This window comes from Eriocheir sinensis, chromosome 8 (assembly GCF_024679095.1).
Source record: "Eriocheir sinensis breed Jianghai 21 chromosome 8, ASM2467909v1, whole genome shotgun sequence".
Taxonomy (NCBI): Eukaryota; Metazoa; Arthropoda; class Malacostraca; order Decapoda; family Varunidae; genus Eriocheir; species Eriocheir sinensis.
In genome coordinates, this window is record NC_066516.1 from 22,055,709 (window position 1) to 22,076,344 (window position 20,636).

The 20,636-nt window shown below is 39.7% G+C and overlaps 1 protein-coding gene across 2 annotated transcripts; it reads right to left on the reverse strand.

Annotated features, from left to right (window-relative positions):
* Positions 1-466: 466 nt before the first annotated feature.
* LOC126995685 (ubiquitin carboxyl-terminal hydrolase 37-like) lies at positions 467-20,394 on the reverse strand. 2 transcript variants are annotated; one of them, XM_050855469.1, is made up of 12 exons: positions 20,304-20,394; positions 17,137-17,214; positions 15,505-16,168; positions 13,441-13,635; positions 12,704-13,168; positions 8,678-8,863; positions 8,350-8,508; positions 6,567-6,747; positions 5,835-5,957; positions 4,755-4,881; positions 3,763-3,904; positions 467-2,868 (listed from the first exon to the last, which is right to left on the reverse strand). In XM_050855469.1, exons 2-12 carry the CDS (start codon positions 17,180-17,182, stop codon positions 2,826-2,828), a joined length of 2,331 nt encoding a protein of 776 aa, XP_050711426.1. In that variant the 5' UTR covers positions 17,183-17,214; positions 20,304-20,394; the 3' UTR covers positions 467-2,825. The 2 variants fall into 2 exon arrangements, with proteins under 2 accessions (XP_050711426.1, XP_050711424.1); XM_050855467.1 differs by having other exon boundaries at positions 5,820-5,957.
* Positions 20,395-20,636: the final 242 nt, after the last annotated feature.

The window sequence follows — 20,636 nt, forward strand, 5'->3', positions numbered from 1 at the left end:
ATCGTAGAGCAGAAACACCAACGTAATACTCACGTCCTTCCCCGGTTATGTTTAGTAACCTCTAGAAAAGGATTGACAGGGAGCTTGTCACTGCCCTCCGGTGTAGCAGAGGGAAGTGGAACTCCAGTAGGAAATGGAGCCTCGTTGTGCGCAAGCGCTGCAGTCTCAAAAACGCACACACGAACACACACTCAGTGTTGCCAACTCAAAAATTCTTCAGGAGTGATTAATAATTAAAGTTCCATGTATAAAAGATAACTAAATAATAAATGAAATGGCAATTTAATGTTTTCTAACGAAAAGTGAGTTGTCTAGATATATATTTCTTTTCATCTCATTTGAAACAGATTATAGCACTTTTTAATTAAGTGGTGCTTTATAGTTGAGGATACATCTGGTGTCATCTCCAAGTAGTTACCTCCATGAGTAGGCTACTTTCTTTTTTTTTAAATATACCATTTATCCATATAAAAATTTAAATTTATTCAAATTTTACAGAAAACCTTTCTATCCAGCTGTGAAAAACTGATGAGCATTAATGCTAATAATGACTAGTTACAAAGGATAATCATAATTAATCTACTGCAGAGTCCACCTTCCAAACAATGCACAAATCTATCCTTTTATTGCACTTCTACAGCATAGCTAGCAATATAAAGAAAAACAAATAGGTTTCCTATTATGTCATAATCATAATCCAAAAGATGCACTGGGCAGGGTGAGGGGTTCAGACCTAAATAAACAGACAACTGAAGGCAAGAGGTCCAGTACTGGCACTCAATAATATAAACCTGACTCACGTGTGTTACATGATGATAGGGGTTTTAAGCCATTCTGGCAACCTTCATGTTGAAAGTTTAACACTAAGTAGCTATACAGGTTCAGGATATAACCATGTACCTATCATATCTCTTGTCAGCTGTCCTCCACAATCATTTACTTGATCTCACACTTACAAAATCTGAGACTTTTCATTTCCATTAATGTTTCTTTCACAGCTTATGCCGTATGTTTTGTAATCTGTTCCCAAAGACAGACCTTTGGTATCTAACAAACAATGATGAGCAAGGACAAGTTCTTCTCTACTGTTTTACCCTAAAAACAAATGTCTCACTCGCATTGCTGGCAGTCATCTGGATCCCTTAATGTGCCATCTCCATGGTTAACTGTTGATTAGGTCTTGATTGCTTGAAGTGAAGAATACCTTGCTGTCTGGTTTATCTAACACTGCATGTCATGTCTGGATATTTAGAGATTACTTTGAAATTTAATGTTTCATACTTTCTTCCATTGTCGTTGCTATATAATTTTCAACTTCTCTCCCTAATACTTATTTACACATATAATATGCTGCTTGTTTCCATTTTTTACCATGTAAATTTCTATGAAGTATCACATCATACTACCCTTTGAAAACAATTATTAAACAGGCATGGTATCATTATACATTACTCCCAAATTGATCTTTGTCAAGAAAAATATATTCATGTGAAAAAAATTGGGCATGAATTTTGCAGAATTTACCACAATAAAAGCACCATACATGCTTCTATAAAAAGCAAGTTCTTTCATCTGTATTTTTGGTTAAATTCATGGAGCTGACTCTTACAAGGCCAGTACATTTTTTTGTCAAATTTGTTGTTATAGCACCATTGTAATTTATCTAAAATGAAAAATAAACATGAAATAATCAAGCATTTTTTTTCTGTTCCATAAGATAGTTCATTTGTAATACACATTTCCTAGAATTTCTGCCCATTAGTGTGAAACCAGAATACTAGTGTTTCATCCATTTGCCAATCTAGCATTTTGAGCACTAGTGTATCCTGGCCTTTTTTTTCAGTGCAAGCCAACCAAGGCCTTTTACCTGCTAATGTACCCCAATTCTGAGGGGACTAAGCATAGGAAACAAATATTTCTTCACCCAGACAGTAAAATATAGATACGGGATCAACTATTAACCTGTTGACTGTGGATTTCCTACAAGAAGCTACAGGAATTGAGCAAAAAGTGGCTGCTACAATTCAATGAATAAAAATGTAGTCATGCACCTTGGGAGGGGATATCCAGCACACTAATACCACATGGGAAACACTCCACTATCCACCATCGAGCCAGAGAAAGACTTGGGACTGTATGTTACCAGGCTACCAGGAAAAGCCAAATTTGTTCCAATCACAGCAGACATGTTAAAAAAAAAAAAAGCTAGTTTCCAGCAGATATCAGGAAAACTTATGTAATTTTCTGGCAAAAAATTTAATGGTTAAGTACAATTAATTTTTGAGACTGACTTTGACATGAGTGTGCAGAGGTGTTGTTCAAGACTGTGTGTGTGTGTGTAATAATACTGCTCAAGACAATGACATGAGTGTGTGCAGCAGTGTTCCTCAAGTCTTTAAAATGAGTGCATACAGTAGAACTGCTCAAGACTTTTAACAAGTGTGTGCATGTAGCAGTACTGAAGAAAGCATTCTTTTAAATACTTAATCTGAAATTAAAATAAAGTCTGCCATGAAATATTACCAAACATTATTTCTCATGTTTTGATTTATATTAATTGCATGGACATGTCCTTTCAAATAAACCATGACCACTATTTTTTAAATGATAAATTCAAATTCAAATTTCAGTGTGGTAAGAATGCCGTATTGCTAGAGTAAAACTTTAATGATGCACAACAATATGTATATATACATATTACAAATAAAAAATACTTTGCCTTTGATTCAACACAAAAATACTTTTATTTACAAGAATATTAATTCTATTTACATGTGTTTTATATAAATATATACTGATTTGTACAAATGCACCTTTGGTAGTCATTACCTATGAAGGTTGGACTTCTCAATTTTCTGGAAGACATCCCTAGGAAGAGAAAAATACAGATAATTGAGTGAGGGTAATCTAATGATATTATGTATAAATGGATATATGGCATTATCATTCTTCTTGAGTACATAATTTCATCAGGCCAAATCAAAACTCCAACACTGTTCATGGAGAGAGGATTAAACGATTCTTAATCATAGTGAAACTACAGCAGCCAAGAAAAACGTATGTTCTGTCACTTCAGTGTGAGACTTCAGAGGCAAACAATGAGAACAAATCTCACATGGCCCATGCATTGTGTTGGTTTCCCACCTGAATTAGTTTTATTCACAATCTTATTGGCTCACAATTACTCATAAAGGAAAATAAAGGAAACTTTAACTAAAACACTAATTTATGAAAGTAGTGAAGATATTTAAGCATCTGGGAGATAGGTCTAGTAAGCGAAGCAGATATTATGTTGAGGTGGATGACTCAAATATTGATAGACAGGAAGTAAAGATGAAAAAGCTATGATTATTAGGAGGGGAGGATGGACACAGACAGGCAGATCTAAAGAGTCTTGGTGTTTGCTTCATAAAAGATATGCTTATTAGGATTAAGCAGAAAAAGAAAAAAAAGTGGAAATAAACTTGCTAAGAAAGATATGTAGCACATATGGGGTTGATAGGGTAAGAGATGAAGTGCAAGAAATGAAATATGGAAGTCACCTCAAGAGCTAACACAGGAAACCATGCCAAGATTAAATTGTCACAGAGAAAGGATAGGGGGACATAAAATTTGTGAAAAGAATCCAGGGCAGTGAACTTTGATTTTGAGTGGAATAGAGTGTAATCTCAGCAGCAAATTATTGGCACTAGTAACAACTTTAATGGTGCACAAATGAATGTGCATTTATCATGCAAATAACAGTAAATGGCTTTCACTCACTTGTGCATATAGAAAAAAATATAACCATTTTTTTGTCTGCCCTCAGCTAGCACCACACTTTCAGGGATCTTGGACACAGATTCATCATCGTAATGGAACCAGCTTTCCTCCTCACAATTATAGACGTCTGCTACATAATGACCTGTAAGACATGATCCAATACATACAATGATTACTTTCATTTCCCAGCCTTCCTTTTTTCTAAGGATGTTAAAGATTAACTTTCTGAACTGAAGTGCTTCTCTAGAAAATAGACCTTAGTTTGCAATGTATAAGTTAACCTCTGAACCTCAAAAACCTACTCATGAATGTTGGGGTCATCACAAATGTCAAATATCAAATCTTAAGCTCAACAACATGTGGTTAATAGGTCTGGGGTCCATGAAGCTGAAGGAGAATGTTGCCAAACATTCACCTTATTGTTTCCTTATAAATCTATATTACTGCTGAAATTACAAGTGGCATCAAGCACAACTAATGTTCTAATCATGGCAAACTTTCATTAAAATATCTCCATGGGTGGGGCCATGAAGGCATAAGATAGATGAGTGATCCTTTGCAGCACAAAGCCATACACCTTTTTTATTTATAGTGACACCTCCTGTCAGTATGTTTATCATTATTTCTTTATTCACATTATCTTACACCCTCGTTTGGACGTCCCGCAGAAATCCTATTCTACTTGACAGAGCCACAAGAACAAAGGTAAGCAATAGAAGGTTCAATACAGATGCCTGATGCACACCCCACATTAACATAAAGCTCCTAATTCAATGCTCAATTCACCTTTGGTTTAGTGGTTGCATTAATTATAACCATTCTTAACACCTTTTCTTCTTATTTTTTATAAATAAGCAACACCAGTCAGGAAGAAAATTCAGTGGAGGTATGATCAAGGAAATACACAAAATGATCACTTCTGCACTAACTGTATGAAGGAGAAACCTTTGCTATAAGAAAACTATTAATGAATCCCATCCTTAGTAACTCACCTGTGTTAGTGGTGCACCCAAAGTGACTGATTGCACTGATTAGGCGATAGGCATGACGATGATTGTTGATTTTATCCTCATCTTCCTCATACTTCTTTGTTAATAGTCTAGGGCTCTCTTCTTCAACCTGAAAAGTATGAATCATGAATCCATTAACTAATTGCAAATTCTTCACTTTCATTATACTAACACCTAAAGTATGGCTTGAGAAGACATCATTAAAAGTACATTACTATAAATAATGTAAAGGACGAGAGGACCAGCAAGAACAGATGAGTAAGAGTCTAGTCATGACTAATGAACACATGCACCAGACCCCTACCTACCTATCCTCACTAGTATCACCATCATCATCAGTCATTATTAGTACACTACAGGACAAAGGTCTTTTTCCACTTTTCACTTTTTATGGATGTTTGTTCAATCCATCCTACCCTTGCAAAGGTTTTAATTTCATCTCTCCATCTTATTGTCTGTCTGCACTGACTTCTAGTTCCCATGGTTGTTACCTACCAAAGTTTTACACATTTTATAACTTCTTAATTATCATTAGAATATTTTAAATCTTTGCTCCCTAGTCCATTATATTCAAGTTTTGGTCTTATCAGTGTTGTTATTATTTTCTTCATCATTTCTTTGTTCATATAATGGAATGATACCCTTATATTTTGCATAATCCTGTAGGTTTCTCCAAACAACTTGTTTATATGCTTTTCTGGGGATAGAGTGTCTTGCATCGTTACTCCCAAATCTTTTTCTTCATGTAACACCTTTAAGTTTTCTTCTCCCATCCTGTATGTTTTCCTTGGTCTTTTTTTACTTTTCCCCATTTCCATAACATGGCATTTGTTTGCATTAAATTCCATCTCCCATAACTGGCTCCATCTATACACTCTATCCAGGTCTTTTTGCAGTTCTTCAGTCTTCCTCTGTTTTCACTTTTCTTATTAACCTTGCATCGTCTGTGTATGTGTGTGTGTGTGTGTGTGTGTGTGTGTGTGTGTGTGTGTGTGTGTGTGTGTGTGTGTGTGTGTGAAAAACACCCAAAACTGTTGATCTCCTCACCTGATCCTCACTGACCTGACTCTGGTTCTCTTGGGTATAGCTCATGCCCAGATCTTGCAAGGAAAGTTTGATAGCCTGCTGAATCTCATCTTCCTCCCTTGTGCCTCCAAAGTCATCCATACTTCGTAGCATCACCTCCTGATGGGAAAAAAGGTCAAGCTTGTACAATAATGTTTAACCAGATACTCTGAAAACACAGGGAATATCTCACTCAATGGCATATCAATGATTGCCAACAAGATCTTGTGGAATGTGAACATATTTTAATCATGCTTAGGATTTTTTCCCCTGGCAAGAAATATTAGATGATTGAAGTAAGTTCACATTTCAGTAGATAGTGTCTATCAATCTATATGATAGTAGATGAGGCCTTACTTGTCTCTTTCTTGTCTCGTGTAAGACGTTTTTTAAAATTTTTGTTACATATTTTGGCATGAATCATGCACAGAAAAAAAAAAGTCTAATGTCTAGCTATACTGATTTTTGCTTAATACTGCAGTAAGATTTTCTGATGCTATACATAACTTGCTGATTTCATCCTTAGTCTCTCAAGTTTATTGATAATGTAGAGACCAGACACTTAAGAAAATGGCATTTAGTAGATAGATGGGGTAGAAGGACATTCATGTGGGTGTTAACAATATCAGAAATCAGGATACACTCATAAGCAGGTCTGTAGAAGCTTAGGGTGCAGAGGGTAGCATGGCAGGAAACAAAGTAAACTGTTCCTTATTGTTCATAACTAACCTGAAGTTCTTCATCTTCTTTATCAGAAGTGGGAGGAGCAGCAGTTACACCTTGAGACTTAGGAGAAACTGAGGCAGACACGGCAAAGTCTTCCTGCTCTTTTCTTCCTTCAGACACATTTAACTCTGATGACAAGTTACGCACAGTGAGGGTGGTCTGCTTACTGGAACGCGGAGTAATGCTGCAACAAGGAATCATTGTATGAAAATGCACTCCATATGCCTGCTAAAAACAAATGAAGAGCATATTAAAGAACATGAATACACTGAAAAATGGGGAAAAATAAGTGGCATAGCAAACCTATAAGCAGAAGGCAGGATGCCATTAGCATTGTTAAGCATTCCAAACATAACCCTAGAGGTAAGGTAAAGTTGGAGGCATACATTAAAGCTGCATGTGGCCTTGCTCATCTCCATGGCATTGACCCTTGAGCATGTGATGGGTAAGCACCCATTACCCCAGGACACAGGACCAGTGAGGCATATGAGTAACAACAGTTTACCTTCCCCAGGTTTCTCCAAGTACCCATTTATTGACCAGCCCGAAAGGGAGGATAAACAAGTGGGTGAGCTGCATGCAGTTGGTACAACTGGTGCACTAAAAGACAAATAAATCCTGAACTAATGAATACATCAGTGTATACACTACATGAAGCTCATAATACCTACATGCAAAAGGCTTACATATTTCTCTTAGTGCAAATTAGGGAAGGGTTACAATTCAAACCTGTTAAAACATTTGATAAAAAAAGTTGCACTGTGAATAAAGCTAAGAAGGATGGTACTCAAACACAATCAGCTGCCAGATTACTCCAGCAAAAAGAACGCAGAGTGCATTTGCACTTCCAGCCAATACACAACCTCTTCCTTGTCAAGACCTTCAGAGAGCCTCTTCATGAACTTTTGGTAACTGGGATTTTGTGGGCTCAGGCTAAATCTCTGGAGAACCTCACAGTAGGTTGGAGCCCCTGAGGTGTTGTGTGCATGACCCACCAACGTGTGAATACACCCTGCCACTTCAATCTAACCCAGGTGGATGGGGCTCATTGCCATGGTAGACAATCCATCTAAGAGAGAGAGAACTCCGACTACAAACGTGGGCAAGTGGGACTCGTTAGCCACGATAGGTAATCCATCTAGGTAATCAGCTGAAACCTGGGTTTGCCTGCAGGAAGGACATCTGAGGCAGAAAACACTTATACACAGATGAAAACAATGTCTTCATCAACCTGCCCAACCTCATAAGGGAAAATAGGAACACCAAAAGAAAAAGAAAGTTGTTGTTTGGAGTGAAATATCTGCACACAGCAGCTACTGGTCAGGAAGAATGTATATTATCCATTGCTCATAGGGTCATGAGGTTGGCATCCATTTATGCTGCATGTAACAACTAAGTACCAAGTTTAAGTGGGCTGGTATCCACCTCATGAATGCTAGAAGGTAACATGAAATGTTTTGTCTCACAAATTTTAGGCTCAGAACTGTATTTTGCCTTCTAGCATCTCAAGCATAATCTAATTCATTGTTAGATGGGTATTTTTTCCAATGGTGTGGTTATTTCCCTTTCTGATCTTAAATTAAGTGTTTTACACACATGGTGCTGTGGTAGGCAACACCAAAACTGTAAAAAAGTTGGTAAACAAAGGGTGAAGCATCGTGGCTGCCACTGAGATGCATGCAAGGGGCCTAAAGCAGGAAAGAGGTGAACTGATAGCCACTATGGTCTATTCCCCCATAAGCAAGCAGACAATGCCACAGACAATACCACCATGAATGTAACTAACCTTCCAGAGTGGGGCTTCCATGGTGATGGGCTTGTGGCATCTTCGACGACATATTCATCAAGAGTTAGCCAGTTAGTAACAGGAACTTTCCAGGATCTCTTGATGCTTTCCCCCTGGTCTGCCTTATATTCATACCTTTTCAGCTGCACTATGAGTATTCTTAAAAAAAAAAAAAATAAATAAAATAAAAATAATAAATAAATAAATAAATAAATTACATTTAACCCTCTCGTGCACCGTAAGTTTCCTGCATTTTAGGAGTTAATATTTCAAGGTTTTGGTTGACCATAGGAATGCATAAAGTACACTTTCATGTTGAATGTCTCACCTTGGTAGCCTCGTCACTGTAGTTACTACTGAGGCATGACTGTGTCCACAATCCTCACACTTGAGCTCCCTCTTATCCTCTTCCATGCATGAGGCTAGGGCATCTTGGATGCTTTCATGATTTTCTTCAGGCAAGTTCACATAGAGTCCAAAGTACTCTTGTTTTCTTCCCTCCACTTTATTGCATCTGTGAGTTAAAGTCTGGCATAAGTGCATGTAAATCTAATATCTATTACAACCATAGTTCTGCAAATTGTAACAATGCTATGGTAAACCTAATGTATTTAAGGGAAAATAGAATTCTAATGCCATGGATATATTCATCAACATGAAAATCTACCTACCCCAAAAGTCACCTTGTACCAGTCAGAGGTAGGGAAAGACACATTGAAATTGACCGTACTACATTACATACAACTTGATCACTGCTCTTTGATCTGCTACCATTCAGACAAGAGGTCTTTTACAGGAATTTATTACTATTTCTGAAACAGGCATCAATGGAAACAGCTCAAAGGCGTAAAAAACAGAAAACTAAAGCCTACGCTGCCCCAGCACAAAGAGTAAAGAATGAGAGGTCAATTTCAGTTGGAGAGGTGTCTTGATACTCCCCATTCGAAAGAGTTAAAGTCATACATAGGCAGGAAGAAATATAGATGAGGAAAGGCTGTTCCAAAGTTACCAGCAAAACAGGTGAAGGTGCTGGTTAACTCTTGCATAAGAGATTTGAATAGTATAGGCATGAGCAAGAGTAGGAAATTGTGTGCAGAAGGGCAGCGGGAGGGGTGGAGGTATGCAGTTAGCAAGTTCAGAAGAGCAGTCAGCATGAAAATATAAGTAGAAGATAAAAAGAAAGGCAACATTCCTGAGGAGTTTAAGAGGTAAAAGACTGTCAATAAGAGGAAGGGAGTAGATGAGATGAGCCTTTGACTCTACTCTGCATAAAACGGCTGTGTGCAGAGCCTCCCAAACACACAAGGTGCATATTCCATATGAGGAGAGACAAGGTCCTTCTACTTGGACAGCACCTACTATACATTACGCTGTTTGGACAGAATTTTCGCAAAATTATCAAGCGATTTTTCTATTACAGTATATCAGATTACACTACCTCAGTATATATAATTTATATGGTATATAACACATATTGGTTATGTATGTGAGGTGTTTACTGAACTGTATTAAACTGAATCCAAACATCATATCTAAATCATTATACAGAATCGGACGCAGGTCGGGCTCTGCCTTAACCCCTCCACCAACGCCTAAACCCCCCCCAGACCACCCCCTACCCCCCCATCGCAGCATCCCCCCTCCCCTCCCTCTTTCCCCCCCTACCCCCACCCCCCCCCCCCTTCCCCCTATGAGCTATGACTCAAGCGAGAGGCAGGTATATTAACTATTGACTGCCCCAGGCATCCCAGTGTTGTACAGTAATTATCAACGAAAATCAATTCTTGCCATGGAAATTGTACCATGCTTACAATTTATATCATATATATACATACACACTACATAACATTTACATATAATATACAGTGAGGGAGAAATAGGGAGGGACATAAGAATGATGAGGAGGGAGAGAGGGGGGGGAAGAGGGAAAAGAATGATGAGAGAGAGAAGGGGGAAGTAGTTGTGGTAATAGTTGGGAGGGGGTGTTGGGGGCACACTTTCCTTCAAAGGCCAACATGACTCGTCGGTTTTTGTGTTTTTTCACAGAGTAAACTCTCACATAACACATATAGTTATCGTGTTGTATAAGCATAAAATTAGGTCCGATGTTAACTGTGCTGAAGAAATGTACTGATCATCAACGATTAGATTAAGGAGATTTATTAAAAAAACAGTTTGTCCGCCGCTGAAATGTATAGTAGGAGGGAATAACAATAGTGAAAGAAGGGGACAGCTCAGTGTTATCGAAGATTATTGGGGATAGATATTTGGAAGATGTGTCGAACTGACAGGTGGAGAAATGAGTTTTTAAGGCATTGAAGAACACCAAGTTCCTTCTGTCCCATTTGGAAATGTGGACTCTACTACTAAGAAAAATGTAATTTGCTGATTCAAAGAGCGTTAGTAAAGTCAGCAACACATGGTGATCATGCACTCTCGTTTTACCCCAATAGGAAGCCCAGAGCATTGATATCAACACAGGTAACATCAGCTGTGATTATTGTCATTTAGACTATTATTTACCCCTAATATGTCTGAAATAAATGAGATTAGTCTCAGGTCCCACTAAGTCTTCATGGAAGGAGGCAACTTTTCAAAATTCTGAGCAATTCTAATCACACCCACCAGAATTGCTTGGTCATATGCTACCCTGAAATAAATGCAAAAAATAACTTATTTCCCCTTAATAAAGATCCAGGAATAGACCCAACATGATGGCAGACCTGGCCACCACTATCCTGCTACCCTGTATTACAAAACCTCATGTAAACCTAATGGATAGTAATCTATCAGTGCTAATATAGTAACAAAAATACTCAATTTCTCCACCTGTCACCTCAACACAATCTTCCAAACACCTATCCCCTTTTCTTCGATAGCACTCAGCTGTCACCTTCTTCTACAATAAACATCCTCGGTCTATCCTTAACTTAAAATTGCACTTGCAAACCTCACATCTCTCTTACTAAATCAGCTTCCTCAAGGTTGGGCACTCAATATCATCTCTGAGCTAGTTCTTTTCCCCCTCCCAGATGCTATCCATATGCCAGGGCCTTGACTGCCCTCGTATGGGGAGGCTCTACACACATAGCTATCTCGGACAGAGTAAAGTCTCCTAAGGTTTTTCGTCTCACCAAATTTCCTCCTCGTACTAACAGTCTTCTATCTCTTAAATTCCGCTGCAATGTTGCATCTTTGTCTATCTTCTATCTATATTTTCACACTGCTCTTCAGAACATGCTACATCTGTATTTGAAATTGACCTCTCTATTAGATATATATATATATATATATATATATATATATATATATATATATATATATATATATATATATATATATATATATATATATTTATTTTAGGGGCAGTGATTAGCAGGCTTTTTTTCTGAATTATTCTTCTGGGTTTATATTGCCCTTGAGCTGTTTCGTAGAAAAATAAATAAATATTAAAGAAAATTGGGAGGGTTCTAAAAGACAGTCTCAGGCAGGAAGCCACACTCATCCCAAAACAATTCTTGATCAAGGGGTTTCAATGTGCACTAATTTGACTTTCACTGTGGAAAACTTGTACTATTGATTTCAATTTATTATTTAACTATTACTCTTGTTTTCCATTACTATTACTTTTGTAGGTGATACCAGTACTCACAGTACACAACTGCTTTGCAAGGGATCTTGTTGTCTGTTTAACCTTTTCAGTACGGTGACACCGACGTCGGCGTCACCATGCTGAAAGGGTTAATCTTCTTCCATTTCCTCTTAATCCTCTTCTAAACTTCTTAAGAGGAAATGGAAGACGATTACTCCTCTTCCAATTCCTCTTAACCCTTTCCATACTGTGATGCCGACGTCTGCTTCACCGTATTGAAAGGATTAACCCTTTACATACAATGTCTCACAGTTGTCAGTAGCTGTGTTTAGTGTGCCTGATTATTGTATGCAAGCTTCCAAAAACTGGCAACAAGTTCTCATGCCTAGTTTTTGAGTGGAAAGACGTAATGTGTAAACCAGTATATCTGACAGTGCCTGGAATGATTCCTCCTACTTGAAGGCCTCACAATCCCTTCTTCCACTACCTTACTGGGCTTTGTCATGGGTGTATGGGAGATGTCTTCTTCCCAAATTCACTTCCTATCCTCCCATTTAACATATACTACATATATCTTATCAAACACCGTCCCCTAGGACACCATTCTCTGCCTGAATGCATTTGATGAAAGGAAAATACATTTTCTAGTGTGTAAAATCAAGCTTTTGAATTATCAACTACTAAAGTTTGCCTTTCCCTAAGCATGTTTGTAGAATACTATATCAGTAACTCTCCAAAGAGAAAACCATGAAAAGTACTCACCCAAGGCATCTGTAGGACTCAAAAAGCTGGAACTCAAAATTATCTTTAACCGGGTTCCTGGGTAAGGTCTCCTCATCACAGCCTTTGCTAGGGGTGTTGGACGGTGGAGAACACAAAGGTAGGTGTTGGCCCTCACTTTCACCTGTTGCTAACACCTTTTCTCTACTTGCAGATTCTTCTGAACCACAGTCCTGTTGTGTTATATCACTCACACTTATTCTTTCATTTTCAAGAATTTCTCCGTCTGGACTGTCACGTTTTAGGCACCTAATACTATTAGGAAATAGTTCATCAAGGTCTCCATCCTTGGCACTGAGAGAGCAATCAGGACTAGGATTGGTCACATGGCAGCGGTCAATTTCATCCTTTATAGTATCCAGGACGCGAGTCAAAAATTCATTAGCATCTTGCATTTTATAGCCAGAAAAGGATCCATCAACACGAACCAGGTTTTCTTTTACTGTCCTGTTGAAAGAGACTTGGATGAAGCCTTTTCTATTAATGATCAAATAAAAGTAATTATGCTAAACTGAGATGACAATGGCACAAACTAGGACCTTAAAATTAATAAGTCCTTTCTAATACCTTCAAACTTCTTCCTGACTGGTAGTAAAGTTCATCTTCATACTTTAGAATAATATGGACATATATTACCTCACAAAGTACAAAATTACAATATATGAAATGGTGCTTGTAAATCCTAACTGTTTAAAACATTAAGCAAGCCCCTTACTTACTTCAATGACTCTTTGACTCCTGCCACTTGTCCCTTCATGCGGGCAGCAATTACTTGGATGAGGCCAGAGGAAAGAGAAGTGGAGGGCAAGTTGAGCTGGGCAGACACCAACTGAAGATCCTCCACAAAAGGTGCCAACCCAAACAGTGACTGAACCACAGAGTTCAAATAACAAGTATTGCCATAGTTTGCAAACCTGAAAGTCATATAAAATATCAAATATACAGACACCTTAATCAAAATTGTTCAACATGCAGTGAGAAAGAACTGTGAAAATTTCTTAAATGACTTCTTATGATGTGGAGCATTAAATGTATATGAATACACACACACACACACACACACACATATATATATATATATATATATATATATATATATATATATATATATATATATATATATATATATATATGTATAGTTTTGCGCTGCCTTGACACGTAAGGGTCACGACTATCTACCATCGGCGTCACGCGTGATTCCTTAAGGCCGTGTCACACTGGTCATTTTCCTTCAACTGTTGGGGCTACTGGCAACCGCAGTTGTCCGTGCGCCCAACCGGGAGCGAGTTGTCGGTTGTCTGTACGGATGGAAAATGGTTGGGGGAACGAGCAACTGCGCGGCTGTATGTAAACAAACAGATGTCGGAAGTGGCTGAGGAGTGAGCAGTGGAAAATGGCCAACCAAGAAACTCGTAAAGTAGACTGCCAGAGCTGCTTTGTTCACTATTTAATTGAAACAGGGCGACTGCTTTTTTACGTTGCAAATACAGACAAATGACCTTGGACATGTTTGACGCCCACCCGGAAAAGTTGGAGTTACCGGTCGCCCGTATCGTCAAAGCGGTTGGAGGTAAAAGGCCCAGTGTGATACCAGCAGCTTAAAGGTGTGGTCACACAAGCTAGTTTCTCAGGAATTTTCCACCGAAATTATCTCCAGACAATTTTCTGCCTCAAATTTATCGTCAAGTTTGGTCACACAGAGGACTGTTGCATTCTGGGATATTGCAGCTGAAAAGTAAAACAAACAATGGATCCAGACGTTGCAGTTTTCTTTGTGGTGTTTGGGGGGGGGGGAAAAAAAAAAAAAAAAAAAGCATTTGTTGGTTCATGAGTGGTTAGCTCAGAGACAAAGGGAGAGTGTGTTACAGCTTGCTACCATTAAATGCTACGAGAATTTAGCAGTGTGGACCCAGACACGATGAAGCAGTAGCTACACTTGGACAAGACTCAAGTTCAAGACATGCTCAACCTGGTTACTTCAAGCTTATCTAGCTTCGTAGAACTTATTGTGGTACTGGAATAAACACTTGGATAGCTACTGAGTCGATCAGCTGATACACTCTGCTTCTTCTTCTTGTGACCACAACTTACCGACCTCACAAGAAAATAACCGACACGCTAATTTCCCATGAAATGCAGCTGACTCTGAATCTCTGTACAAAATTCTCGAGAAGCTAGCAGTTGGGGGACTGTGTTCACACGTGCTGGGGCGAGATTCACAGAGATGCGCGCTAATGGCCCGCGGTAAGAGCTACGAACTAATGATTTAACAGTTTAACTAACAACGTTGACTTCAGATTCACAAAGTTTTCGTTTCGTCATTGTTAGAGGCCGCTGATTGGATGAGCGCCGCCGATGACGTCAGGCCAATCACAAGCGTGTTTTCAGAACTGTCAGCCAAGCCAGCCAGCTGCCTTCAGCTGCTGCTTCAAAACAACCTGTTCTCTCTTCATATTTTCTTCCTGTTTACACAGTACATATTTTGAGATAACAAGGGAGTAAAGTGGAAAAAAAACTCAGCTTCTCCACGGGCCGGAAAAAATAAGCGCTTTTTCAGTGTTTTCAATATCCTGAGTTTCGCGATCTGAGAGTTTAGCGTTATATCTCCAGAACAAAGCAAGAGCAAAACTCGGGAGGGTACTGTGTGTGTGTATATATATATATATATATATATATATATATATATATATATATATATATATATATATATATATATATATATATATATATATATATATATATATCAGCTTTAGCTGACCACACTGATGCCAAATTTTACTTACCCAATGAGGTGTGGTAATGTGGCAGTAGGTTCAGAGAAGTGAACACTCTCTCCCCCTGTTGCAGTATCTGCTGGCACATTCTCCTTTTCTGCTGTAGACTTGAACTTTAGCCCATAAGCCTTCTCTACCTTTTCTGGGGAAATATCTCCCAGAAGCTTTGATCGAGATAAGTCTAGCTGCTTCTTCTTGCTGGAATAAGATTTTACAACACTTATTCTTGGACTGCTCACACTGGCAGTGTCCTTGAACACATCTGTCTTGGCTCTTTTATCAAAGATTTCAAAGTCATGGCTGGAAGAGAAATTATACGGGTCATTTTCATCGTTGGGCTTCTTTTTGCCATCAACAGCACCTAAATCTTTGTCAGGACAAGAAGGGTAGACTTGTTCTTTGAAATCCTCAACTGTGTTCACAGCACTGAAGGGTCTCTTGGTGCTTAGGGGTGATGTCCTACTCTTGATCTCTGGAGTTGCTGTTGCATCACCTGCCTGACCAATTTTTGAAAGGTTGACAATTCTTTCAGCACGACTGAAGAAGCGTTTTGCTGGATATGCCTGTGGTGACCTAACATGACATGAAGGTTGAGGAGAGACAGACTGGTTGATCCTCTTCTTCAACCTCTTGTAACTGGTCTGGCTACCCACGGAGTATGGAGCTCGGTAACCTGCGACAAATCAAGAAAGCTTTAGTTTTGCTACATGGGCAATTCAGTGTATAATAAGAGTATGCATTTAATAAAAAGAATATTCTTCAGTCTAAGCACTATAAAAAATAAAAAAATAAATAAAAAATGTATATATATATATATATATATATATATATATATATATATATATATATATATATATATATATATATATATATATATATATATATATATATATATCTGGGGTGAAGCTTAAACTTGTTACTGTTGATTCGTCTCCACACATTCGTCTGTGACTGTGAGGTACAAAGACATACTTAATATATTTCAGCATAAATGAAAATAATTGGTGTGATACATGTACAGTATATATATGATATATACACAGAAAAAAAAAGAGAGAGAGAGAGAAGCCTCACGTGTCCTGCCTGACTCAAGAGGGGCCTGAGGGGAAGGGGGATTAGAGTTCCTTTGGTGATGGTGGGGCGATCCTGTCTGACCTATTCTGTTCCGGCTCTCAATCAGGTTGTTTTGAAATGTCCATTCCCTCACCCAATATCTGCTCCACGATTACGGATACCCATTACTTTTTTGTGTTAGAAGACAGCAAATGTATCCATTTTTCTCGTTTGTTGATGTATTTCACACATTACAAAGAATATGAAGAAATTTTAGTAAATTAAGGAAGCCCTGTTGAGTGTCCGCTCTCCAACAGGTTTCACCCAAACCAAATCGGCTTAGCTGCCCATCACCATCAACCAATCACCAGCAACAGAGCGGCTATGCCCTTCCTACATCGCCTGTGGGGAGGGGCTTCTGGGTTCAACTCGAGGTGGACAGACTATAATTGTATTGCCCTCAGTATAAAATGTGACATCTTACCCAATGGAAGTAAATAAATCAACTATGTAGATGCAACTAAAATACAATGACCAACCATAATTTAAACATTTTAAGGCATCCTATTTTACTTTTTCAATACTTACTTGCATTGTAGCTGGGAATTATCTGCTTCTTGGGGGTGAACTCCATTTTTCCATGAGCACCAAGCCCTCAAAATTATTCTGTAAAGTAAAGAATAACTGTCAGCCACTTATATATCAATCAATGAATGGGGACATACGCCAGGGGGGTGGGTGCCTCGCCCACCCTACGACGCCTCCCCGGCAAGTCTCCAGGGGGGGCACAGCCCTGTTTTTTTTTTTTTTTACAACAAAGGAGGCAGCTCAAGGGCACACAAAAAAGAAAACAGTAATAAAAAAGCCTGCTACTCGCTGCTCCTAAAAAAGAATCAAAAGAGGTGGCCGAAAGAGAGGTCAATTTCGGGAGGAGAGGTGTCCTGATACCCTTCTCTTGAAAGAGTTCAAGTCGTAGGCAGGAGGAAATACAGATGAAGGAAGATTGTTCCAGAGTTTACCAGCATGAGGGATGAAAGAGTGAAGATGCTGGTTAACTCTTGCATAAGGGCTTTGGACAGTAGAGGGATGAGCATGAGTAGAAAGTCGTGTGCAGCGGGGCCGCGGGAGGGGGGGAGGCATGCAGTTAGCAAGTTCAGAAGAGCAGTCAGCGTGGAAATATCGATATTAGATGGAAAGAGAGGCAACATCGCGATGGAATTTAAGAGGTAGAAGACTATCAGTAGGAGGAGGAGAGCTGATGAGATGAAGAGCCTTAGACTCCACTCTGTCCAGAAGAGCTGTGTGAGTGGAGCCCCCCCACACGTGAGATGCATACTCCATACGATGGGGAACAAGGCCCCTGTATATGGATAGCAACTGCGCAGGGGAGAAGAACTGGCGGAGACGATACAGAACGCCCAACCTCGAGGAAGCTGATTTAGCGAGAGAGGAGATGTGAAGTTTCCAGTTGAGATTTTGAGAAAAAGATAGACCAAGGATGTTTAGTTTTGAAGATGGTGATAGCTGAGTGTTGTCGAAGAATAGGGAATAGGTGTTTGGAAGATTGTGTCGAGTTGATAGGTGGAGAAATTGAGTTTTTGAGGCACTGAAGGAGACAAGGTTCCTTCTGCCCAATTGGAAATCATAGCTAGGTCTGAGGTTAAGTGTTCTGCAGCCTCCAGTCTGGAGTCGTGTACTTCCTGTTGAGAGGGTCTTCTATTGAAAGAAGTTGAATAATGCAGAATGGAGTCATTGGCATATGAGTGGACAGGACAGTTTGTTATGGAAAGAAGATCATTGATGAATAACAGGAAGAGAGTGGGTGATAGGACAGAGCCCTGTGGAACACCACTGTTGATAGGTTTAGGGGAAGAACAGTGACCGTCTACCACCGCAGAGACAGAACGGCCGGAAAGGAAACTGGAGATAAAGGAACAGAGAGAGGGATAGAATCAGAAAGAGGGCAGTTTAGAAAGCAAAGACTTGTGCCAGACTCTATCGCAGGCTTTTGATATGTCTAGCGCAACAGAGAAAGTTTCACCGAAACGGCTAAGAGAGGATGACCAAGACTCAGGAAGGCAAGGAAATCACCAGTAGAACGCCCCTTGCGGAACCCATACTGGCGATCAGATAGAAGGTCAGAAGTGGAAAGGTGCTTTTGAATCTTCCGGTTAAGGATTGATTCAAAAGCTTTAGATAGACATGAAAGTAAAGCTATTGGGCGGTAGTTTGAGGGATTGGAGCGGTCACCCTTCTTAGGCACAGGCTGTACAAAGGCATACTTCCAGCAGGAAGGAAAGGTAGATGTTGATAGGCAGAGATGAAAGAGTTTGACCAGGCAGGGTGTCAGCACGGAAGCACAGTTTTTAACGACAATAGGAGGCACTCCATCAGGTCCATAAGCATTCTGAGAGTTGAGGCCAGAGAGGGCATAGAAAACATCATTTGGAAGAATCTTAATAACAGGCATAAAGGAGTCAGAGGGGGGATTAGAAGAAGCAAGGTGTTGACATTTTCTATTGATAAAAGAAGTTTTGGTAAGTCGGAGAATAGATTTGGCACGATTCCGGGCTGAAATGTAAAGGTCACAGTTTGTGGGAGTTAGCGGTTGGGAGGAGGGTCGAGGGTGGCGAAGCCACCTGTTAAGTTCAGTTGGGGTAGTTTAAATATGGTCCCCCGGACAAAAACCCCGATTTCCCATGGGTCCCCCAAGATCGTTAGGGGAAGGGGATTAAGCATTTTTGTTTACCTTTAAGTACTTGCGCCTTCATATTATGGTTGAGGGACATGTATTTTGTCCCTCAACTATGATATGGAGGTGTAATATCGTATTTTGGAGGCGCGGAGTCACTCTCCACAATTCAGTGGGAGTAAAGTTGGCAAAAGCATAACCTACTTGATTAATCTATTTTATGAACTTTATTAGGCTTTATTAAGTGAGGATTACTAAAATCCTTTTTCTTAACTACTCCCACCACCCGACCAACACAGCCAAGGTCATGTGTGTATACGTATTGCCAAAACAAATGTCATACATTCGCAGTATTGGGTTGGACAACTAGTTATTTTCCTATTGTGAGTGTCAGCTTCCGTAAAGAAAAGCTCACTCATCACCTGAGGCGCATGTCAGCGTGCTGAAGTAGCAAACCTTGTAGCAGGCCAACAAAAAGGTGCCGGGGGTAAACAACTTTCTGGAACTGTAAGGAACACGCGGAGCCCCGGCGGTGGCTATCTATGGATTCTCATAATTTTAACGATACACACATCCCTGACAAGCTCTCCATCTTGGCAAAGTAAACAAAACGACACAGCACCAGCAGACCGAGCAGCCCAGCACCGCCTCCCCCGGCCCAGCCTCTCTCCACTTTCTCGTTATCACCCACTGCATTATCCACGAGACTTTACAACTTGTAGCTCGACCTACGAACACACACACACACGTAGAAAAAATGAAGCATGAGAACAATACAGCACCAGTCCCAAACAGCACCGCCTACCCCGGCCCAGCCTTTCTCCACTTCCTCGTTATCACCCACTGCATTGTCCACGAGACTTTACAACTTATAAGCTCGACCTACGAACACACACACGTATAAAAAGTAAGGCATGAGAACAATACATTACAGCACCGGCCTCTCCTCACTTCCTCGTCGTCAATGTCAGCCAGTCCATTATCTACGGTACTTCAAGGGCTATCAACTCGACCTACGAACACACACGTATATAAAAAGTGAAGGAAGAGAGTGATATCTTACCCGACGATCACTTAAAAGAGAAATATGGTGAAGAGCTCGGCGGGACGGCAGGTGCAGCGCGGCATTGCCAGGAAAGCGCGGGAAAAGTGCGTCATCATCACCGTTGCCAGATTATCGTACTCAAGACCCGCGTATTTACCGGTTTCTGGCCCATTGCTGTTGCCATGAAACACCAGTAATTAACCATTTAAACAATAATCTTACATGAAGGCAGTTATTTGGGTGATGAAAGCAGTTTTTGGGTCGGAAATCGGCAAACATAATTGGCAGAGTACGACAATCTGGCAACGTTGGCCATCATTCAGCCAGGCGGGAAAAAGTGTTGTACCGCGG